The 25,581-nt window shown below is 35.7% G+C and overlaps 1 protein-coding gene across 1 annotated transcript in view; it reads left to right on the forward strand.

The window, feature by feature from the left end:
• The window catches only part of stat5a (signal transducer and activator of transcription 5a), a 69,861-nt gene that overhangs the window by 42,102 nt on the left and 2,178 nt on the right, over window positions 1-25,581 (forward strand). Inside the window, exons 2-19 of the mRNA XM_039686759.2 lie at window positions 767-831; window positions 6,821-6,955; window positions 7,066-7,222; window positions 7,678-7,767; window positions 9,385-9,559; window positions 10,012-10,142; window positions 11,129-11,280; window positions 11,459-11,614; window positions 13,733-13,912; window positions 14,174-14,261; window positions 15,131-15,253; window positions 15,855-15,947; window positions 17,377-17,583; window positions 20,452-20,546; window positions 21,912-22,054; window positions 22,331-22,486; window positions 23,597-23,648; window positions 24,441-24,545. Of these exons, the coding sequence (XP_039542693.1) occupies window positions 6,828-6,955; window positions 7,066-7,222; window positions 7,678-7,767; window positions 9,385-9,559; window positions 10,012-10,142; window positions 11,129-11,280; window positions 11,459-11,614; window positions 13,733-13,912; window positions 14,174-14,261; window positions 15,131-15,253; window positions 15,855-15,947; window positions 17,377-17,583; window positions 20,452-20,546; window positions 21,912-22,054; window positions 22,331-22,486; window positions 23,597-23,648; window positions 24,441-24,545 (2,231 nt within the window). The 5' untranslated portion in view covers window positions 767-831; window positions 6,821-6,827. The remainder of the gene's footprint in view (window positions 1-766; window positions 832-6,820; window positions 6,956-7,065; window positions 7,223-7,677; window positions 7,768-9,384; window positions 9,560-10,011; window positions 10,143-11,128; window positions 11,281-11,458; window positions 11,615-13,732; window positions 13,913-14,173; window positions 14,262-15,130; window positions 15,254-15,854; window positions 15,948-17,376; window positions 17,584-20,451; window positions 20,547-21,911; window positions 22,055-22,330; window positions 22,487-23,596; window positions 23,649-24,440; window positions 24,546-25,581) is intronic.

The raw sequence follows: 25,581 nt of genomic DNA on the forward strand, positions 1-25,581 counted from the left end.
TACATTTGGCATTCAATATGAGTGTTCATTTTGAATGATTAGTTATCCAATCAGTTGATTATTCTCTGTCCAGAGAATGTGGTTTTCTTTAGTTTCCCCATTGTACAGCGTGAATGTACCCAGATCAAGATTTAATGCTTCACATTTAACATTTCAACTGTCAGTGGAGACATATTCCTCTTTCTCTTTCTCTCTCTCTCTTTCTCTCTCTCTCTCTCTCTCTCTCTCTCTCTCAGAATTTCTTTCCCTCTGAGGAAAGAACAACAGACTGAGAGGAAGTAACAGTTTTGCTGACCTTAAAGGGATAGTTCACCCAAAAAGTTAAATTCTGTTACTCATTTACTCAAGTTGTTAAAAAAAAAAAAACCTTTATGAGTTTCTTTCTTCTGCTGAACACAAAAGAAGATATTTTGAAGAATGTTGATAACCTGATGGTTGATGGGCCCCATTGACTTTCATAGTAGGATAAAAAAAAATCTATGGAAGTCGATGGGGGATCATCAACAGTTTGGTTACAAACATTCTTCAAAATAGAAACAGCTGGTTTGAAGGTTTGAAACAACTTGATGGCTGAGTTATGAAACTATCCCTTTTAATTCTTGTATTCTTACCTGGCATGTTGTATCCCAATGAGTGTTGCATTGTGTACTTATACAGAAATATATACCTCTCAATGTTTTTTTTTCCTCAAAAAAGAAAAAAAATACAAAAATGCTTACATGTATACAGTTTTCTCATTCTCTCTTTCTGTCTCTCTACCAAACAGGTTTTCCAGGTTTCCTCTCCAAAAGTTCCTGTTCTTAGATGATAACAGAGAGCTTGAGATAAGAGGTAAAATGAATTCTGATGTAATTTTAATTGCAATGTGATTCCTATTGAGATGTAATTACTTTTGTTGAACAAAAACTATTACCTTGAGTTAATTGGAAGGGATAATGAGTTACTTCTCGCATAGCAGTGTTTTAATTCATTTTTTTAACAGCTATAACACAAAACAATTATCTCAAATTGGTATTAATAAGATTACTATGATTATAATGAAAGATTATATTAAATATTAACATGTAAATTATTACATATTTTTTCATTACAATCTAATGAATTATTATGAATTCTAAGATTATAAAATATTAAAGGATACATTCATTTCACGCATGTTTAAAATAAAACTAAAATGAACTAAACTGGTATCACTATCATTGAAGGGCCAAAAAGGCCCAAATCGATGCATCCATATATAAAACCATATAGACTAATACAGATTCCAATACATTATACATTATTATATTGATAATCAGATAACTGAAAGTTGAAAATTGTCAATGCCCTTTTGTGGAAAAAAAATCACTTTATTTTGATGGTCCTTTTAAAGGTGCTTTGTGTAACTTTTTTAAGGTTACTACAGTACCATAAAATACCATAATACGTTTGCAGATATTTAGGAACCAGTCTAAGTTTTCTTCAAAAAACAATGCTACAGCAAGTTATTCTACTTTATTACAAGGCTCCGTGGAATACTTGATTCTGATTGGTCAATCGCACCATCCAGCGGTGTGTTATTCCCAGAGAACGACCACTCAAAACAGATAACACAGACTAATCCTGGTTACTGAAGTGAGCAGCGCTATACATTGCTAGGAAAGTTTTTTTCTTTGTGGAAGTTTTGCATTTGGTGAGCTATTAAAATATTAAAACTCAGTCGAATCAATGTTTTTGTGTACAGTTATTTAATTATGCCATCCAGTGGACTCGCTGGACTCGATTATGAGATACAAACAGGTACGATTTTAAAACAGTTTAATTTGAAATCAATATCTCTTATCTCCATAATTATTTATGTGGTGAAATGCTGTGTAATAAAAGCTGTATGACTGTAAACCGTATCTCTTAAATGTCCGTCTAGTTTGAACTTGCAACTGCTCTCTCTGCGGAAGCTTAGCGTTTGAAGACCTGATAAAATATTTACACTCAAATCAATATTTCGTTTCTTATTATTTACTTATGTGGCAAGTAGCCGTGTTATAAGCCGGATAATGTACATCTAGCTTCGCGTATAGCATCGGAGCCCTCATCACCCTCTCTGGGTTTATTTTGAGAGAACAACTGGCTGGATGTACATCATCCTTTACTTGAAATATGAGTTTCGTGACGGAATGTCTGCTTTTGTTCTGGTCTGTGTGATCTTGCCCACTACCAGTTCACCCAATAGTATTTCGACACCCCGGGTTGCCAGCTAGCGGAAAACACAGCATATTTTAGCCACGGACGTCAGCAAACAATGATTCTACCTGACCTAAAAAGCCTCGGCATCCATCTGAAAAGCTCTATGTCCGGAGGCATATTAACAACTTATGAATCAACTATATTCAACTAATCAACTAACAATTACGCAACCTGTGTGAAAATTAGCAATGAGTGAGCGTGAGTGTCGAGTCTCGAATTTGGACGGCAGTACCCATTTGAACTGCTAGCTGTCAATATTGCATACTGCATCTTTAACACATTCTGTTGACTATAGTTAACTTTACACCTACTAACTTTCATTATTGTTAAAAATAGTGTTCTATCAAATAAAATACATAAAATGCCATACCATTTTTTGCACATTGGCTTTTGACAAATCATAATTAAGTCATAGTAAATCAGAGACTGACAATATGCACTCCCCCATGGTGCGCATCTCCCCATAGAGTCAGGCATTGTCCTTATTTAAAGGCTTACTGCTACGGGAATGAAAAAATGCCTTTGGAATTAGTTTTTACTGAGAGGAGGAATTATCTACCTCCTCCCTGAAGGTGGAGGTTCAATGTATTTGAGAAGTGTACTGTGTGTGTATTTTTATTTTCTTAGCCTCCTCCACAACTAAGAGGTCATAAAGGTCCTGAGGCCAAGGAAGGCCACACAGCTTTATACACAGCTTAAGTTTTTACTATAAATGATTTATTTAAATGTTTCACTCTGTTTGAGAAACAAAATTAATGTTGCTGTTTTTCCTCATATTTTTTGCTAGTTTACTTTTTGAACCTACTGACTTGAACTGTTCGGGAATTTTTGATATACCTAAATAGACCTAAATAATGCTGTAGACGTTGTTCACATTAGAAATTTACAGATATCGGAATTTACCTCAATGTTTACTAACACTGTTCCCTGACCAGAATTTACAGTGGCAAGCAATTTGTTTGTCCACGATGAACATGAAACCATGAGATGCAACACAGTTGCAGACAATCAGAATAGATTTGATGTTTAATATAAAGCTCTGTGTTGTGGAACTTTCAACCAATGAGATTTTACTTTACCAGGACTCTATACTGTACCACTTTCTATCTGCACGCACAACTCTGAATGAAATTCAGTGATGTCAAGGCTGTAATGTGATTGTGTGATTGTGCATTTAAATATGATTTAAATGCAAAGTTTAATATTAATCGACAATTAATATAATTATTATATAGATATATGAAATGAATTATACATAATAATGTAAATAAAATAAATGGCAGCAAAAGATTTCCACTAAACTGATTAAATATGGGGTGAGAGATATGAGGGGGGAGTGACCTTTTGCATCAGATTCATGTCACTTTGCTCACAGCTGGTTCGTTTTGGTTTGCGAACTCTAACCGAATAAAACCTGCGAGAGTTTGAGAAGTTTAGCCATTAGCCAGTTAAAAACAATCCACCTTCTTGGGCCCGGAAAAAACAGAGTTTGCTCAATCTAATCTAAACTTGCCTGTCCTTTTCCTAAAATCATTATCCAACTGTGTTTGCAAGTTCTGTTGCATTTTGTAGATAACGACAGAACTTGCAACCACAGTTGGCTTTGTGAAATGCACCCCTGGGTAGGAAATAAATCCGGTTTCATGCAACTGGCCTCAGATATTCAGGATAGGTCTACCAGAGCTGTATCATCTACAATGTAAAAGTTCTTATTTGAATCCTTATGTGTACTTATGGACAATAGCACTGGGAGGATCGCAGTTCCTCGAGGAGCCCTAGTACAAATAAACAAGCTTGAGACAGTAGTTTCTGTTTATTTTAACATACTCTCAGCTGGAGAGAAAGTCCAGAATCCACAATGGGATGGAATCACAGTTTGATCTGTGCTTTAGCCTCAAGGGAACTAGATACCGTAGTTAAATGCAGATGAGAAGTCTAGCAGAAGAGCATCTTCATGTAAAATGGCTTCTTCAGATGTATTATGTATGATCTGCCACAAGTGCTCTGTAGGAATCAATGCTTATGTACGCAACACGTGACATCGCCAACTACTGACCTGGCTTGCATAATACAGCGATTTTAGTCTTTTTCTCGGATCCGTGTCAACATGTCATTGTACAAAGAAAAAAACATTTCTGTTTTTTTTTTTTTTTTTTTTTTTTTTATACATAGTTGCCATGCTCTTAAGGGTTGAATCTTTGCCATAATCTATTGCTATTCCTTTAAGTTAGTGCTACAGGATGATTATCTGAATGCTCAAATATGTGTAAACAACATCCAATACACTCTTACAAAAACACTCCAATACAAAAAAAGGCATCTTTATTGGCATTGATGGTTCCTTGAAGAACCTTTAACATGTTAATCTTTAACAAGAACATTTAAAATGTTCTTCAGATCAGAGATGTCCAAACTCGTTCCTGGAGGGCCACTGTCTGGAAGTTTCTAGTATGCCTTGATTTTTTTGGTTTAATTGTGGCTGGAGCTAAACTCTGCAGGAACAGGATTGGATTGGACACCGCTTTAGATTATTAAAATGTTCTTCACACTAATAATAAAAAAAGGTTATTTCAAGAACTATTCATTGAAAGATTAGGGGAACCAAACATGGTTCTTCTTAGGCATCACTGTGAAACCCCCCCCCCCCTTGCAACTTTTATTTTTAAGAGTGTAGGCCTATCAGCAGCCAACAAATATCTAATAGGATTGAATGAGTGGCGAAGAGAGCACGCCAAATGTGAGGTGTGAGAGGAAGTGTTAATGGGTACAGTGAGCTGTCGGGGTCAGGAATGCTTCATAAGATCAGAAAGACATCTGACCTGATTTCAGCAGCAGCAACCATCCAAAATCACATTGAACATCAGTCTTCTTAATTCATCACATCAACCGGAATCAAATGTTTGTCTTTGTGGTTAGTTGACTGGCAATGAGTGGTTTTGTGTCTGCCTTCTTTATAAGTGTAGTATTCGCATGTGTGGCAAGCTGACTGGAAATCTGTGGTTTGTGTGTCTCTGTGTAGGTGTTCAGCTTTCAATACATGTCTTTCATACAGTCTGTGTGGTTGCACTGCTTGGAAACACACACGTATGCGAACACGCAAACACAAACACATGCAATGTGTTGGACAGGAAGAGGCGGGCTGTGAACTCTCTTCTCTTACAAGTTACTTCCGTTTTGATTTGAAGCTCATATGCCCATAGGTGACAGCTCAAGCTAATCAAATGCAACGGTTTCTCACGTGGCTTATTTGAATTGCTGCTTTGTCTTACATGTTTATGTTCTTTGAAGACCACAGCAACCTCCGAGCAGAGGTTTTTCAAACTGAAGTCCAGGGACCCAACCAATTTTGAAAAGATTACAGTTTCATTTTCACTTTTTTAAATGAAAAGTAATAACTAATATATGAAGATTAATAATCATTATAATACTATTATATGACTTTATCAAATTTATTTTGCTTTATTTTTTTTATTTGGATTGGTAGATTATTTTAATTACAATAAAGCACACATTTTAGCTCGCAATCTCATCATGACATGAAAGTGGATCTGGATTTTGTTCATATGAGCTTTTTTTTTATAATACATATTTTCACATTTTTTTTAAAATATATTTACCATCACAGAAATGCATACATTTTAAAATATATAAAATAGAAAACAGTTATTTAATGTATTAATATTTCACAAAATTACTACAAACTTTAAACTTTTGAATGGTAGTGTGTTTTTAATTAAAGTGGTCATGACGTGGATGTACAAATACAGTATTTACAGCATTACAGTAATGACAAATTGCTTAGTTGCTTAATTGTCATTATAATAATGTCACAATTAAAAAATATAAATGTATGGGATGATCTACATCCAGCTGGTGGTTCTCTCAAAACTGACAGGATGATGAGGACCTCGAAGCGGAGGACAGCTTGATCACCTGAAGTGGGTTATTTTGAGAGAACCACTAGCTGGATGTACATTATCCTGCTTATTGCCACATAAGTACATAATTAGACACGAAATATTGATCTGTGTTGAAATATTTTATTAGGTCTTTAAATGCAGAAAGCAGTTCTACTAAAAAGTTCAAACTAAACGTTATACAGTCATTCTTATCACTTTTTTACACAGCATGTCGCCACATAAATAATTATGGGGATGAGATATATTGATTTAAGATTAAACTGTTTTAAAATCGTACCTGTTTGTATCTCATAATCCAACAGTGTACAAAACAATAGTCACATGTGTTTGTATGAGTCCACGATACTGGATGGCATAATTAAATAACTGTACACAAAAACATTGATTCGACTGAGTTTTAATATTTTAATAGCTCACCAAATGCAAAACTTCCACGAAGAAAAACACTTTCCTAGCAACGTATAGCGCTGCTCACTTCAGTAACACGAATTAGTCTGCGTTATCTGTTTTGAGTGGTTGTTCTCTGGGAATAACGCACTGCTGGATGGTGCGATTGACCAATCAGAATCAAGTATTCCACAGAGCCGTATACTTCTCATTTCTTTATTTAAATTTTTGGGGTGAAGTGTGACCTAAATTTGACCACTTGTTTGTTGTACACCACCTGTCTCTGTCAGAGTGAAAATGGCAGTGTGGATCCAGGCCCAGCAGCTGCAGGGAGATGCTCTGCACCAGATGCAGTCTCTCTACGGGCAACACTTCCCCATAGAGGTGCGACACTACCTGTCCCAGTGGATAGAGGGACAACTCTGGTATGAGAAGTGTTTGGCTGAGCTCATTTGAACTGCAACTGGTTTGCAGATTTTGACTTTTTTTTTTATTACATCAATGTTATTTACTGTGTCTGTTTGTCCTCCGTCAGGGATGCGATAGATTTAGAGAACCCTCAAGAAGAGATTAAAGCCAAGCGTTTATTGGACAACCTGATCCAGGAACTACAGAAGAAAGCAGAGCATCAAGTGGGAGAGGACGGCTTCTTACTCAAGATCAAATTAGGACATTATGCTTCACAGCTGAAGGTTCTGCTTGTTCTTTGTTTGCGAGTACAGTTCAGGACTGATGAGTTTAAAAAAAAACATTTTCCTTTTGATTTTCACACATTCAAAAGCTCCTAAATTAATGTTTACACACACACACACACACACACACATTGAAAAACATACAGACTCACACAGATGTCTTTTATATGTTTGTTTCAAGACGTTTCTCTTAAAGGATATTTAGAGAAATAAAATTACAGACTATAGATACAAAAAAATGAAAAATAAATGAAAGTTGTTGACGTACAGTGAATCAGTGGATGATGATAAAGCCATTATTAAGAACAGGCCAGTCAGGAAAGTGCAGCTGCAGTGTTTACTGTCATTAGTGTTGCACTGTGTACTTGAGTGTGTTAATGTAAACAAGACTGAGTAGATGGAGGTGTGATTTTGTGTTTATTTTCTTCTAATTCTGACTCGGTGTGTGTTTTCAGAGCACATATGACCGCTGTCCCCTGGAGTTGGTGAGATGCATCAAACACATCCTGTACACGGAGCAAAGACTCGTCAGAGAGGCGACTAATGTGAGTGGACAGAGTAGGCGGTTTATTAGGACAGTTCATATGAAATAACGGGTGATTGAAAATTAACTGTATGCATTCTTTATCTTTATTTTGTGTGTGTGTATATATATATATATATATATATATATATATATATATATATATATATATATAATACATGCAGATTTGGTGAGCAGAAGAGACTTCTACAATTTAAAATAACTGTTTTCTATGTTAATATACTGTAAAGTGTATCACATGAGCCTTCAGAAATCATTCTAATAAACTGATTTGATGCTTAAGAAGCATTTCTTATTATTATCATTGTTAAAAACTGTTGTGCTGCTTAATATTTTTGTTGAAACTGTGATACATTTTTCTGGATTCTTTCATGAATAGAAAGATCCAAAGAACACATTTATTTGAAATAGATTTTTTTGTAACAACATGAAAGTCTTTACTTTCACTGTTACTGTTTATCAATTTAACGTCCCCTTGATGAATAAAAGTAATAATTCATTTAAAAAAAATTATTGGCCTTGAACTTTAAAACGGTATAGTCTATTTATTGTGTTTTTATTACACAGATAAGTGTAGTTAGGAAACAGTCTGTTAATTTCAAGAATTGATACCTGATATGAACATTGAAATCTGCCCTAAAAATTATGTCTATATAGATTTTATTTTTTTAATTTACAATATTAATCATGAACGACTGGAAAAATCATGGAAAAATACACAGAATTGCATTGGTCAAAATGTGTGGGAACCCAGGTCTGTGAATTGTTCCATAACATATGATTCCAACATTTTACAGACCTCATAATTTTACTTCCAGGGTTCTCTCCACACTCGACTGATTTATAAACACTTTGTTTGAACAAGCCATGAAAAATGGTTTCTATCATTTATAAAAAGAGAGAACTATGTTGTCTTCTTCACTGAGTAATAAACAGGGCCGCTGTAAATGAAACTGACTTTTACAATCTTCAGAAATAGAATTTGCATTTCGCATGTGTAGATGAACATACATAGCTAAATATGCACATACTAATCTACAGACAAATTCATGATACCTGCCAAGAAAGTACTCAGTTTTGTGAGAGTAAAAGAGGAATTCCCAGATTTTATTAACTGAACTGACACCCCATAAAATCATAAAACTAAAGACAAAATCAGTAAATCTAGAGGCTCACATACACATGAAAATGCCCACTTATGTTCTTAGGCACACATGTAGATCCACTCAATGCATAATATTTATGTTTACATACCATGTGCACTACACAAACAATGTAGTTTCCTCAAACACACATATACATGCACCCAGTCTTACGTGGGCATAGAGGAATAACCTCACCTGCGTGGGTTATTCATAAACAATAGGACAGAGATGATAAGGACAGTATACATATTGAAGCTTTGGTTTGTGGGATTTTCGTAGAAGAACCGTTGATCAGGTTTTTTTTTAAAGTACCCTCAAACTTTCTTCATCCTGCTAGTTTATCAAAACTAAAATATACAAAAAGTTGAATTACATCATGCTTCTATGCTTTTCTGAAATATTCTGTTATAATTTTAGTGAAACTGAACGTTGAAAAAGGTTGGTTGTCACTCATGTGTGTCTGTGATTGGCAGTCAAGCTCACCGGTGGGCGGGGTGATGGACAGCATGTCGCAGAAGTACCATCAGATAAACCAGGTGTTTGAAGAGCTCAGAATATTGACCCAGGACACAGAGAATGATCTCAGAAAACTACAGCACAACCAGGAGTACTTCATTATACAATACCAGGAGAGCCTCAGAATACAGGGTATACGTCCACACACATGAACATTTATACATTCAGCAAACGCTGTTATCCTTGCATTCAAAATATATTATTCATGAGTTCATCCCTGTAAATCAAACTTTGCCAATTGCAAGAGCCATGCTTTACTGTTTGAGCTACAGGACACACACACACATAACCATACAGTCATATGCACAGACAGACTATTTTATGATTCAACTCATCATACAGAAAAAAAATTAGAACATTAGAACAGTCTGTATGTTCACACAATTCCTGAGAATACCATTGACTTACAGTACAAATCAAGTCTGAATTTAGACCTCTAATGATTTATAAATAAGCATTATTTGTAAAGATAATTGCTATAAAAACTACTGAAAATGTCAGCTCAGGGGAAAAAAAAACCCTGAATATTTTAATATGTGTGAAAAACTTAATATGTGGACTGAATATTCATCTGCTTTGTGCAGCTCAGTTATCAAGCCTGGCTACGCTGCCTCCAGCAGACCGACAGCTACGAGAGCCCAGCCTGCTCAGCAAGAGAGCCACAGTGGAGGCCTGGCTGACCCGAGAGGCCAACACCCTTCAGAAATACAGACTGGTACTCGCACATACATGCTTGGAATGAATACTGTGTGTGTAGCATTAGCATAATACAACATTAGTAGCACATGCTTTTAAGAGCCACGTCTTAAACATTTATAGCACTTTTACTTGGGTATACATCAATACAGAAGAAAATGATGTTACTTTTGTTTAATCACAACTTTAAAGCATTTAAATTACGCCTGTTTTAATTGGCTAACCCGGTAAAAAGAGGAACACATTAATAATAAAGTTACTGTTTACCATTATGGGCTCTATTTTAACGATCTGAAACGTAACTATCAAGTAACTTTGTTGGCGGGGTCTTGGACGCTGTTGCTATTTTACCGGCGGGATAAAATAAAAGGGGTTGGTCTGAAGTAGCTTCATTATTCATAGGTGTGTTTTGGGCGTAACGTGATATAAACCAATCAAAGCATCATGCAACATACCCTTTAAAAGCAGGTGTGCACGTTGCATGGCAGATTGTTATTATTATAGGATTTTCGAGGTGCGCGCCAGAAGCGGTTCACAGCCGAGGAGACCGACGTTCTTGTCAGGGCAGTGAAAGACAGAGAAGTGACGTTGGATGAGGATGGGAGAAACCCACCCAAATCAGTTTGGTTTTCAAACTAGCGTGAGATCTCCATGTACACCACAATGATTTTCCCTTATGTCCTAATATGTTTCCTTGTTATAATGTATGATTTCTAAAAATAAAAACTAGTTTACCGACGTGTGTCTGTGGAGAGAAAAATAGGCGGTTGCAAAATAGGGAAAAAAAACAAACAAACAAAAAAAAACGTTTGCGCCGGGTGCAAGATAAGGCCCTAAATGTCTTCTTTAAAATGAAAACAACACTTGATGTTGCACATTCGTTTTCAAGTACAGTACTAAACTTGAGGGCCATTGTCATTTACATGAGGACAGTACATGCATTATGTTCACACATCTGTTCATGTGATATCATATGAGCTAGTGTGTGTGTGTGTGTGTGCTCAGGGTTTGGCAGAGAAACACCAGAAGACATTGGCATTGCTACGGAAACAGCAGACGGTGATTCTTGATGACGAGCTGATACAGTGGAAGAGACGTCAACAGCTGGCTGGAAACGGCGGGCCGCCTGAGGGAGGACTGGACATACTGCAGTCATGGTGCGCACACATTTACATACTGATGTATGATAGACCTTGTTTTTAAAGCTAAAGTGAATTATAATTACTACAGATTAACCTAAACACTTTGCATTTACATTACACATGCACAACTTAACACAGCAGATCTTTCATTCATGTTTTCGTTACACACTTCTGCTTGTGTGCATGTGCACAGGTGTGAGAAGCTAGCAGAAACCATTTGGCAGAATCGTCAACAGATCCGGAGGGCGGAGCATCTGAGACAGCAGCTGCCCATTCCTGGCCCCATCGAAGAGCTGCTGACCGAACTCAACAGCACCATCACGGACATCATCTCAGCTTTAGTCACCAGGTGGGTGTGTGTGTGTATGTTTGAGAGAGAGTAGCAGTTCAGTTACAGTTAAGTAATTGCAAAATGGAGTAACAAAACCAATTTCCACACTGCAATCAACATCATGCATTTTTTTATATGCACTCTTTCTAGGCATTGCTACCATTTAAGTGTTGACATCACAATGCATTTGAAAGCATTATATTAGTTGCCATGGTGACATGCCAATCACATTCAAAGTCATACATTGGTTTCCTTTCGGTTTTCTGTTTGTGTTTATTTTTTCACTCAGTATCCACCTTATTCCCGACGACCTCACTGCGTTTTGAATTCTGCGCGGCACTTCCGTTTTGGGGAAATTCCATTCAAAAAGGCTGAAACAAATCATTTCAAATCATAAGGTTGCCCTACAAATAAAGCTGATCCGTCAGTTTGACTGGATGAGCTGTCAATTTTCCTTCATGATTTATTTTCAGACATCATGAGAATAACACTATACTAGGTATTTTAACATGACATGTTATAACAAGAATATCTATGACAAGAGCTCCTCAGTCGCTGCTTTCATTTCTTCATGATGATTTTTATTTTTTCCTTTGCAATCCGCTGTAAAAGTATGAAAAAGGACAACATATACAGCACATTTGGTCTATTCTCCCGAATTTAATTTACGATATTCCATTAATAATTGACTGGAATGCACGAAGAATCTCTCGTTATTCTCCCCAAATCCTCACGTCTCTTTCCAGGTTTGTTTTCACAGGCAAATTAATAATCTGTCAAAATGACTTTAATATACAGTAGTGTCATGTAATACTGAACTTAATGAACATTTTTGATTAAGGCTTGTTACACAATACAGACATTTGCCTACTACAGTGATCTTTAACCAAAGACTTGCGCGTTTGGAGCTATTTTTGGTCGGTTGAAAGTACCCAATTGTTGATTCCTTTACACTTTTAAATTTCATTTTAATGGTTGAAGGGTGTGTCGACTAATGTCATCTCATGACACTTTTTTAGCGTATTGCGTTCATAGAGCGAGCCTTCCACTGATTGTTTACTGCTTAATGGAAGTTACACCCATAATTCGCGCAAAGCGTCAGGACTAATCCAAGTGGGTTATACTGTACACATTTAGTTATTTAGAAGACGCTTTTATCCAAAGTGACTTACAAATTAGGAGAGCAACTGTAGCAAACAAACTAAAACAATAAAACAGCAACATGGAAGTGCCGTGACCAGTCTCCAGTTAGTCCAGCACAGTACACTTAGCAAGGTGTTCATTTTTTGTATTTTAAACAGATATAGAATAGTAAGTGTTACTATTAATAGGTCAAATGTTGCTGGAAAAGATGCGTCTTCTTCAGCAGTTTCTTGAAAATGGCTAAAGACTATTCAGGTTGAGTTAGACAGGTCATTCCACCAGCAGGGAACAGTCCAGGTGAAGTGATTTTATGCCTTTTTGAGATAGCACCACAAGGCGCCGTTCATTTGCAGAACGCAAGCTTCTGGATGGGATGGCACATAGGTCTAGTTCTGTAGGCAAACATCAGTGCCTTGAATTTGATGCAATCAGCAATTCATACTTTGCACGTGACATCACAAGTACTGGCTGGCGGGCAAGAACGTCCTTCTGTAGCAACAAAACCCAGTTAACCAATCAAGGACCTTGCCAGGACATCTTCAGTTTTAATGTACAAATGTGTCATCTGTACGTGATTTGATGATATGAGAAGATGAATACACGTTCCAGTTTCACAGCGTCTACCTATTACTTACTTACAGTACTTTGCATGCATACTATCGTACACTTATTACTATATTACATTACAGTCTGACAGATTGCTAACAGGATTATACACATTTTGCAGCCGCAGCTGCTCTTGTCTGTTTTCTGATGCTATGTGGAGTGGATAAGCAGGTAGGCTACAATGTTTGACATCCTGCTAGCCATGTATGATACAGTTGGCATAAGTTCTTATTTTTTATTATTCAAGCAGTCGTTCGCCCGCAGGCAGGGTGTACATACTGTATTCAGATGAAGGCTTCATCACACGATGTGTTTCTTCCTGTAGATGTACATTATGTTTTATGGATAAGGATTTACTGTAAATATGTGTGTGTGTTTTCTCTGCAGTACCTTTATCATCGAAAAGCAGCCTCCTCAGGTGCTGAAAACACAAACTAAATTTGCTGCGACAGTGCGTTTGCTGGTAGGTGGGAAACTCAACGTGCACATGAACCCACCTCAGGTCAAAGCTACCATCATCAGCGAACAACAGGCCAAGGCCTTGCTCAAGAATGAAAACACCAGAAAGTGAGTAAAAAACACCTTTTAATGTTGTTGATTACACATTATGAATTGGTCTAATATGTCTGGAGCTGCTAAAACAAAGCATGTTTCATCAGGCACCCTGAGACACCATCCTACATTTACGAACACACACACATTTTTATGCACAAACCCAATTTTTACCTGCATGTGCCTCTCAATGGACTCTGATCTTGGTTAAAATTATTATCTCCATCTTTACGTCTACGTGTTGAATAATTTTCTCTATATGTGTCTGTCTAACAGTGACAGCAGTGGTGAGATCTTGAATAACAACTGTGTGATGGAGTACCACCAGACCACAGGCACCCTCAGTGCACACTTTAGAAACATGGTGAGTGCACTGTGGCCGTCTAAAGGCTAACTTTAGAAAAAATGTCTGTAAGAGTGTGTGAATGTTTCACAGGACACTGTAAGCCACCATTTAAGTTTATCCATAATTAACTCTGTGCCTTCAGAGATCAGAGATCTATACTCTCGGTTACATATAAACCATGACAAACAATAAAAAAAAATTATATTATTTCTATTTATATATATATATATATATTATTAACCATTTGTTAACCAGAAAGTGTAACAATTACTTGTTACCCAAGTAATTCTGTCTTACTTTTGTACACTATATTTTATTTGTTTATAATAGGGTAAGTTTAAATGAAAGATGACCAAAACATTAAATGTTTTACTTTAAGTTTTTATTATAAACACTTGGTTAGACAATTTGTTATCTAATTTTACATTCTTATTCATATACTGTGAATGACATTTGTATTTTTGGGAGGGTCTTTTGTGTGAAAGTGACTTATTCATGTTAAAGGAGTATTCACTTTAAAAAAAAAAAAACTTTTGCTGATAATTTACTTACCCCCATGTCATCCAAGACATCCATGTCATTCTTTCTTCAGTCGAAAAGAAATTAAGGTTTTTGATGAAAACATTCCAGGATTTTTTTCCATATAATGGAACTTCATCTGTTCAAGGTCCAAATGAGAGTTTCAGTGCAGCTTCAAATTATTTGGAGAAAAATCCTGGAATGTTTTCATCGAAAACCTTAATTTCTTTTCGACTGAAGAAAGAATGACATGGATATCTTGGATGACATGGGGGTGAGTAAATTATCAGCAAAAGTTTTTTTTTTTTAAAAAGTGAATACTCCTTTAAATAGACTATATATTTCTCTCTCTCTCATTTGTCATGTAGTCTCTGAAGCGTATCAGGCGTTCAGACCGCCGAGGAGCGGAGTCTGTTACAGAGGAGAAGTTTACCATTTTGTTTGAATCACAGTTCAGTGTTGGCGGAAATGAGCTGGTATTTCAGGTTAAGGTGAGATTGAGATATCTCATGAACTGTTATGAACCACATATAGGGATGTAGAAACAATAATTACTCTGACATTTCTATTTTAATCACATAGATTGTCATTCGTTTTTTTAACAAACATGCCTTATTGACTGTAGTTGCTTTTTGGTTAATTCAGTCGAAATTAATGTTTTAGTATATTTAGCAGTACAAAGTCAACAGTTAAATTTGTTATATTTATATAACAAACATTACCGTTCAAAACTTTTCGATTATTTTTTTTTAATGGCAGCAATTACTCTAGTGTTCAGTCACATGATCCTTCTGAAATCATACTTAAGCTTATTTGCTGTGCAAGAACAAAATATTATTATCAGTGTTGACTTTTGTGCTACCTAATAAACAGCATTTATTTGAAATAAAGTGTTTTTTTTGTTGTTTTTTTTAAGAATATAAAAGATTTCACGGTCACTTTTGATCTTTTAATGCATCCTAAACAAAAGTATAATTTATTTACTTCAAAAGACAAAAACCTTACCGCTATTGTACAATTAATATTTTTAAAGTAATTATGTATAATAAAGTCAATTTCAACTTGGTTAATTAATTTTTCTCATCCACACAGACTCTCTCTTTGCCTGTGGTGGTAATTGTCCATGGAAGTCAAGACAACAATGCTACAGCCACAGTTCTATGGGACAATGCATTTGCTGAACCGGTTAGTTCCTGATAACATCAGTGCATCTTTGGTTGGTTGGTGTGGTGGTTAAAGTTCAGGCCATCATTATTGTGCCCTTAAGCAAAGTACTTAAAAACCAGGATATGGGACAAAGTGTGATGGACATCACAACAAAGTAGTGGAAATAAATTCCAAGGTCATGTGGCGATAAATTAAGACCCTATAACTTATAACCGTGCTGAACATCAAAAATCAGCACTGACTTGACAACACGCAAGACTAATTCTTCAAACCATACGTAATTTAATTTCTCTCCCACTCACCAGGATTTCAAACTCCCCACAACAAACAAACAAAACTGTCATGTTTCATAGTGTGGGTGTTGATTGGATGACTAATGACATATGACTAACATTCCTTTACCGTACCCTTATTTTCCTTAAAGGAACAGTGCATCCATAAATGGAAATTCTGCCATCATTTACTTTCCCCCATGTCATTCCAAACCTGTATTACTTTTTCTTGTCTGGAATACAAAAGGAAAAGTGAGTGAATGGTGACCAGTGGCTGTCAAACTACAAAAAGAAAAAAAAAAAGCAGCATACATGTAGTTCATAGTAGGTTTTTCAAGAGATGTCTAGTTAGTATCATACCATTATGAGTCACTAATGAATTTTTCTTAAGGGCAGCAGTGAATGGCATGCGTACAGAACATGTTAGATACTTATGCAAATCAAGCAGGATATGGTGAGTGAAGGAGTTGATGTACTATTGCCTCTATATTGTTTTTAAATTTCACAGTTCTTTTCCTAATGAAAATGAAGGGCATGTTTAATTTTGAGATTGGTGGGGACATTTATGCACTTTTAACTACAATTTCAAGTAATCTAAAGCCTTTATTTATAGACATGGTAGCCAACCCACTCATACAATATGATTTTGTTTATGCAAACCAACAACATTACAATTTAGCTTTCTGTACTTTATGTTAAAATATCATAAATTACATAAACAAGCAAAAATAGTAATAATCATAAATAATAAACAAGAATACATTCATAACAGCAAAAAAAGTGATGATGACGACATAACGACGACAAGGAGGCTGTTTAACAGATGATTTACTGTGTCCACATAGTGCAGTTTACATAGTGCAAATTACAGTGTTTTTAGGGGTCAGGGAACTGACGCTGTAGTGTATATTCTTTTAATATAAAAAAAAATTAACTGGACCAACAATGATTTTAGAAGAAAACGCAAACAGGAGTCTACTGTTGCTAATGTAACAAACACAACTTTCACGTGCATCAGATCAAAAGACATACTCTTGCAATTCAGTTGTCACTGGATATTGCATCCCTTCTAAATTATATTAATTTATTCTATTAATCTATTAAAACCAAAGTGATTGTGACCCACTGATGAATAAAGTTTTTGATAAGGTCCTTTATTTTTCATTCTCTCTCAGGGACGGGTGCCCTTTATTGTGCCTGACAAGGTGTTATGGCCGCAGTTGTGTGAGGCTCTGAATATGAAGTACAAGGCAGAAGTGCAGTCAAATCGAGGTCTGTCCGAGGAGAATCTCGTCTTCCTCGCTCAGAAAGCCTTCAGCAGCTCCAGCGTCAACCCAGAGGAATACCGCAACATGACCATGACCTGGTCACAGTTTAACAGGGTAAATACACAACTCAATCTCAACCACAGTACTGTACTGAATTAGTTTAGCAGGTCAGAAGGTCTTCTGTAAAATGTGTTTTCCTTGTCTATCCATACCAATGAAAAAAATGCATAAGGAAATACATATCAAAGAAAACACACACACACAAAAAAAAATAGATAGACAGCCAACAACCTATGTAAGATAAAGACAAATGGACTGTTGCTTTACTGAGGTCAAATTGTATATTTATAGTTCAGATATGTAAAGACATACACGTATAAACACACAAACACTGTTTAGGGTCTGTAACATAGATTTTTAAAGAAATACATTTTGCTCACTTAGGCTATAATTATAATTCAAAGTTTTATATTTATACATTTTAAAATGCAATTTATTTCTGTGATGGCAAAGCTGAATTTTCTCCTCTGTCACATGATCCAGAAATATGCTGATTTGGTGCTCAAGAAACATTTCTTATTATTATCAGTTGATTTCATTTTATTTTATTTTTTACATTTTACATTCATTCATAATTTTTTCAAGATTATTTGATGAATTGAAGATTCAAAAGAACTGCATTTATTTAAAATAAAAATATTTTGTAACCATGTATGAGGCTTTAATATCACTCGGTTTAATACATCCTTATAAAGTTATACAGTATGCAATACTTATACAAGTATATAAAAAGTATTAACTGACCCCAAACTTTTGAGCTATTTTCACTGGTGAAGCAAATTAGACAAATTGATTGACAATATTGGGTTCAAAATGTAAATCATCCAGTAATCAGTCATAATTACATGTCCCATGCTGTTTTTGGAAACCATCTCGAAATTCCTGCATCTCCAAATCTCTAAACCCCTGCGTTTAGTTGCGTCCCATCTAGCTGTTCTTCAATACAAGTATTTTTTTTATGAGCTTCAGTTAAGCTGAAAGCAACGTGGCCAGTTCTTTTGTAACACATATTTTGACCATGACTGTGATCAGCTACTCTGTTATCCAACAGCACTGCCTTTATCGAGCAATGTGCTCACAGATGGCTTGATCCTAAACTAGTCTCTCATCATTCTGGCTTTGTTTTCTTCATTTTAAGTGGTGATACACCGACCCGGGGCAGCATGTTAGCCAATCAGATTGACATTGCTTCTCGTCTATTGCAATAGTTAATGGTTATTCAGAAAGTGAGGTTTGTTCGGGGAGCTTTTGATGTGCAGGCAGGCCTAAGGCTGTGGCTGCCTTTGAAAATGGCCATGTGCTGATCTGCTACATTAAGCGGGTAGTGTTCCCAACTGAGGCCTTTGGAATTTAGGCATTTTATGTGTTTATGGCTTTGTTTATTTACGCATAAGTCACCGATACTCTCTATGCACACACTTGCACAGATAGACACCAAGTAATCTTCAAAGCATGCAAATGATTGATGCTTTCATGCAGTCGGATCCTAAAATCTGAGAACATTAGTGGAAAAGTTAACTAACATTAGTTAAAGCTGCAGTCTGTAGCTTTTTTGTGTTAAAAATTATCCAAAATAAATTTGAGCAAATACATGACAAGCCAATGTTCAAAACTATCTGCTTGCCTTAGCTCGATTCAAAATAGTAAGCTTGTAATAATGTTTTTATTTTCAGTGAAAATTATTATTTTGGTCATACTTCCAAAAAGTATAATCTATGATTCTGAATGCTAGTATTCACACCAATAATAAGCCAAAACAATGGTGTCACTCGCGCTTCCGCAATGGTGCCACTTTCTTTCATCCCGAGTTTCCTTTCCGTGAAAGTAGTGGAGCGCGTCACAAAAATGAATGGAAAGTCAGCATATAGGCTACTAGCAAGCTCTTGTGTGCCATTTGAACTCGCCAATGGAGAGTGGCCATTCTTGTTTTGGGTTGGTACATTGATCGTCTCTTCTTCTGCTGCTTTTTTTGCTGTCTGCAAACAGCAAATATTCATAATATTTTCTGTTTGGGTGTTGATTTTAATTTTCAAAAGTCTTTTTTATTTTATTTTTTTAGAAATGGCTTACTGTACCTTTAACAAATGAAACCTTATTGTAAAGTGTTAGCAAATATTGTATTTATTTGTTTAAATTAGATTCCAAATTTTCACATCTAAACCCCATTGTTCATTCAAGAGACATCAGTGCATCCCTGTGTTTATGTGTCTCTGTGTGGTCTGCCATGCTAACTACCGAAGCGGTCAGGACACGGGACACCATGTTCTGAGAAATAGAGTGATTAAAGTGAAAGAGATGGAGACAGGAAGCGTTCATCTCTATAAGTAATGTGACTTTGCTTTTGGATCACTGATTAAAAACATAATGAACATGTACCAGAGGATCATGCTCTGATTTAAGCAGTCATGCCTGCGTTTCACAAACCCTGTAGCGCACATACTTCTAGCTGTTTACTGTCTGATTCACGTCAACTCCATGTCCATTTTCCAATGAACACATCACTTTTGAGGAACATGTACCAGAAATTCAGCCGATTGTTTTTTTCATACTTTCATTTTACCAGTTCAGTATCTGTGAGGAAATAAGCTTTATACATGCATTTAAGAGGTTCTAGTCTACAACATGCTACTATGTCTTATTTAACACTGGATCTTTACACACTGTATAGATGTAGTCCTACAAAACTAGATTTGGCAAAAAAAAAAAAAAAAAGAAAGGCAACAGTTTGCATTAGCTTTTTTCTAATTATGTTCAATTGCATAATTATTTTAACTTGATATATTGTAAGTTAATTATTATATATTATATATATTGAGTTGTTGTTTTTTTTCCCAACATGATTTACTTGATATACTGTAAGAATATATATATATATATATCATATTAGTCATTTAAAACCCGATTTGCTTCTGGTCACTTTAGGAGAGTTTACCAGGCAGGAACTTCACATTTTGGCAGTGGTTTGATGGTGTCATGGAACTTACTAAAAAACACCTGAAGCCCCACTGGAATGATGGGTAAGAACTGACTTCTGTGAGAACATGAAGAAATATAAACATCACACTCCAACCTAAAAAGAAAATCTCTTTTTGTAGCTCAGTCAATGATCAAATAGGATGCTTTTTCTCCACACATAACAAAGACATCTCTCACACTCATCTGAGATCTGTGCAGTTTACACTGTCTGGCCTAGTGAATCACATGAAGAAATAACTGACATTTGTTCCTCTTTCGGTTATATTTTACTTTCAATGTGAAGAGAGCTTATTTGACAGGCAAGAAAATGGCACAATTATTAATGATTTTTGGCTGAAATATAAATTGATTGTATTTATGTATGTCATTTAATTGCTTTTTAATTGCTTTTTCCCTTGAAAAAGTAAAGTGAGGGATTAGTCTTATTTTTTACATAATTTAATTACATTAAATTGATTTAATTGCATTAAATACTGTATTGATAGACTATAAAACAATTCTATATAAAACATTGTGGATTTAACATCTAATGTTAAAATGTTTTTAATGTAACCTTCTCTCTTTAAATACTTTGTCAGTTCAAGAATAATTTATGGAATTTTATATTATTTATTTGATAGATTTAAAAGTTTCATGTCCATACTTGTATTGTTTAACTGGTCGAGGTTGATATGGGATTTAGAAAGTAAATAGTAATAAGTAATGCAATACATTTTTTAGACTGAGAAATTAGTACATTAATCCAATTATACTGTTGAAGATGTAATCACTAGCTTGTAATTTATTACTTTTTAGGGTAACTTTCCCAACACTGGTCATAACCCCACAGGGGTGTCCAGTCCTGCTCCTGGAGAGCCACTGTTTTGCAAAGTTTAGCTCCAACCCCAATTAAACACACCTGAATCTGCTTGTAAAGGTCTTACTTGGGATAATCTGCCAGACAGATGTTTTGAGGCTAGTTGGAGCTAAACTCTGCCGGGCAGTGGCCCTCCAAGAACGAGTTTGGACATCCCTGATCTAATGCATCACATTCTTGTTGGATTCTGGTCCTTTTGTTACTTTTTGATTGATATATAACGGATGTATTCATTATGAAGCGCTCTTTGCCATGGCAAACAGGCTGATTGTGAGAGAGTCCTGGTTACAACTATTAAGCCATTAAACTATGGATGGATTGACAAAGGAGTAAGATAAAAATATCAAGGAGTTTGATAAGATCTTGCTCGCTCTCTTATTTTCTTATCTTTTTCCTGTTCAACCCCCAGTCGCCCATAACTTGTATTCCTTTGTATACAAAATCATGATAAAACTAAACAGTACACTCACGATAACAGCCTTCCTCTCTGCAAATGCCCTTTTCTGCATGATTTTGTGTTCACGTGTGTTTGTGTGCTTGTACTTCCCAGAGCAATTCTTGGCTTTGTGAATAAACAGCAAGCTCAGGACATGCTGATGTCCAAACCCAACGGAACCTTCCTGTTGCGCTTCAGTGACTCGGAAATCGGTGGCATCACCATAGCCTGGGTGGCAGAGAACCCTAACAAAGCAGGTAGGACCGTTACTTTGCTCCTCCACTGCATTTTATAATATTCTGATGTATAATACACTCACTACAAAAATTAAAGGGATTTAAATGTAAAAAAGGAATTAAAAAGAAAAGAAAACTCTCATACAAAATGGATCACCGAGGGGTTATTTGGGGAACCAAAAATGAAAAGTGCCATTTTATGTGCTGTATTATAAAAAAATACCATAAAGTGGCTTTAAATGCACATAAACTATTTCAAAGCTTCTACAAAAGAGTGTGTATGTATGTTCTTCACAGGGGAAAGGATGGTGTGGAATCTTATGCCATACACAACCAAAGACTTCTCTATCCGCTCCCTGGCAGATCGCATCAGTGACCTGAATCATCTACTGTACCTCTATCCCGACCGGCCCAAAGATGAGGTCTTCTCCAAATACTACACCCCTCCACTGTGTAAGCTTGATCTTAAATTATCTATAGACAGAATTTTTAAATAAAATATTAACTTTGATCCTTTTTGACATTACTGAATTTATTTATACATTGTTCAATTGTTTGGGGTCAGTATGATTTTTATTTAAAGAAATTAATACTTTTATTTAGCAAGGATGCATGCGAGTGACAGGAAAGACATTTATAATTTATACAAAAGATCACAATTTAAAATCAACGCTGTTCTTTTGAGCTTTCTGTTCATCAAAGAATCCAGAGAAAAAAGTATCATGATCCATAAAAATATGAATCAGCACAACTCTTTTCAAAATTGTGAATAATAAGAAATGTTTTGCTGTATTTTTTTTTTTTTTTTTTTCAAATAAATGCAGCCTTGGTGAGCTTAAGAGACTTTTTTTAAAAGCCTAGAAAAAAATTCAACAATCTCTAACTTTTGATTGGTAGTGTATATGTACTATGTACTCGAAGAACATTAAGAGAGTTAAGATTTTTTAAAAGATTCATTTGAAAAGATTCATGAAAATAAATTAAACTTACCAATACGGTTTAGCAAGTTTAAATCAGAGATGCCATTAAAACATCTGTCTTACTCAGAAGTCACAAGACAAGGAAGGATTGTGAATTTAGTATAATTAGGTAGTATAATCCTCACAATCGGCACAAAGGTGCTTAATTGTGTATATAGCCAGTAAAATCATCATTATAAATAGACCGTGTGTGTGTGTGTGTGTGTGTGTGTGTGTGGTTCAGGTATTTGCTGCGTTATGGGGAAAATTTTGGCGTCCCCATGAAAAAAAAACAGCTTAATCATACTAAATGATTCCTTTTCAAAATATATACGGTAAGTTTAGGGGTAGGGTTAGTGTAAGGGGAGAGAATATACAGTGTGTACTGTATAAAACCATTACATCTCGGGAATGTCCCCATTTAGATAGGTAAATAAACATTTAGTGTGTGTGTTTATGTTTTGGGGTTTAAATTAAAGTGTATCACTGGGTAATCTAGTGTGTTTGTCTGTGTGTTCTCTTTCACATTTGTATTCATATGTAAATATAGCCAGTGTTATGTTATGGTTTAGGAATAATCTGTTTATCTTTTCCCTTTCTCTAGCTAAAGCTGTGGATGGATACGTCAAACCACAGATCAAACAAGTAGTGCCAGAGTAAGTACACACACACACACACACACATATATATATATATATATATATATATATATATATATACACCACTGTGTCTGTGTGTTTTCTGACCACAGTACAGATCTTTAAATCTCTGATATTCTGGAGCTAACCTGTCATCTCAGAGCGGTAAATGTAATTGCACACATTGCATTAGCCCTAGCCTGCCTCAGCGGCAGTTACAGGTTGCCACGGATACTTGAGACTCTGCTCTTATTCCACTCTTCAGAATATACTTAGCTCTGTTAGCCTCATTAGCAGCCTTATTTGTCCACTGGTGGACGACCCCGTCTGGCTTGTTAGCAAGCCGTACACTTCGGTCAAAATCAGCAGGGAGTTATACACCATCAGACTCAGATAATTCAGTTCCTCTCATCAGCATTTTGAGAGAGTGATTTAATAAACAAGCTCCTACGTTTTACAAGGTTTAGCCTCTGACCGCTAGCACTCAACTGGTGTGTGCAGCAAGCTGTGCACTAGAGCTGAATAGAATGAAAGTCTTTGGTTAATTATTTATTGAGCTTTCTGACATTTGATTGAGGAAGAGAATAGAAAGATGACAGGAAATGTTATGGGAAGCTGTATCAATGCAATTACATGCTGTAACACGGACTGGATTCAAACTTGTTTCTCAATATTATAATGAAAAACAAAGTGTTTTCCCTTAGCAACTAACTGAAAATCATTTTAAGTTGAAGTACTAAAACTAATCAAATTGTCAAACAAAACAAAATTACTAGGTGATGTTAATTATTTGTCTATCTGTCGACACAGGTTTGCGACACCTAACCCCGACCCTGCAGCAAACCCCACCTACATGGACCATGCGGCATCTCCAGCTGTCAATCCTCAGCACACTTATGGACTCTATGCTCCCATGTGAGTAGTGCACAGATATACCGTAAAACTTGAAATAATAGCCCGGGCTGCACAGGCGTCTATATGAGACCGGCCTTTATAATTTAGTATTGAGATGTTGTTCATTATCTCTAAAAATCCCCAAATGTTCCATGTGAAACTGCGGTCTTCCAACCTTTTACTATCGTGTCAATTGATTTGATTAATATGCGCGAGGGAGAGAGAGAAAGACGGCGCTCGTGTTGTTTGAAGACGTGAGAGTGCGCGGGGCGCTCTCTCTCTCTCTCTCTGATTGCTGTAGCTGAAACACAGCAAGCACAAGAATCAAGTTTTGCTAAAAAGCTACAGAAAATGAGAATGCAGCAATTACAACTACTTTATTTGGATGGTCCCTTTAACACGTTCATTTGACTATAACTAACGTTGCACCTACATCTCTAATAACTCTCACTAGAGTGTTAGTAGAGTATTAGTAGACTGGTAGGGTTAGGGATTGAATAAGCTGACATGTAGTTGCAAAGTTACTTCTAGTCAGCAGATTGTCGGTTGGAGGAGCATCATAATAAAGGGTTGGCAAATATTAAGCAGACAGTCTACTGATACTCTAATGAGAGTTAGTTGACTTGTAGTTGCAAAGTTACTTATAGTCAAAAGTGTTACCTTATTTTTATCCATTATACAGATGACTCCGACCATTTAACCAGGTGTGCGACAAGCTAAGATGTCTTTAGACCTTTTGTTTAGCATTATTAATCAGCATATTAAGAGCATTTCATAATAAACAAAGTTATAATTTGGAAAATTATCTAGAGATTGCAAGGGAAGACAATTTTTTTTTAAAATGACTAGTATTGTTTTGTGCTCATGATGAGAGTTTTCTATTATTAGATTATGTACATTGTTTTTTGTAGTTTATTTACTTTGTGCAAAATAAAAAAATGGCCCATATTTTTCTTACATGTAATATTTTTGTTAGTTAAGTAATTATGATTCCAATACTTTATGTGTTTAGTACGTTAAAAAATTTAAATCAATACTGCATTTTTTTTTCCGACCC

The sequence above is a fragment of the Pimephales promelas genome, chromosome 3, assembly GCF_988280905.1.
Source record: "Pimephales promelas chromosome 3, fPimPro1.hap1.1, whole genome shotgun sequence".
In the NCBI taxonomy this organism is placed as follows: Eukaryota; Metazoa; Chordata; class Actinopteri; order Cypriniformes; family Leuciscidae; genus Pimephales; species Pimephales promelas.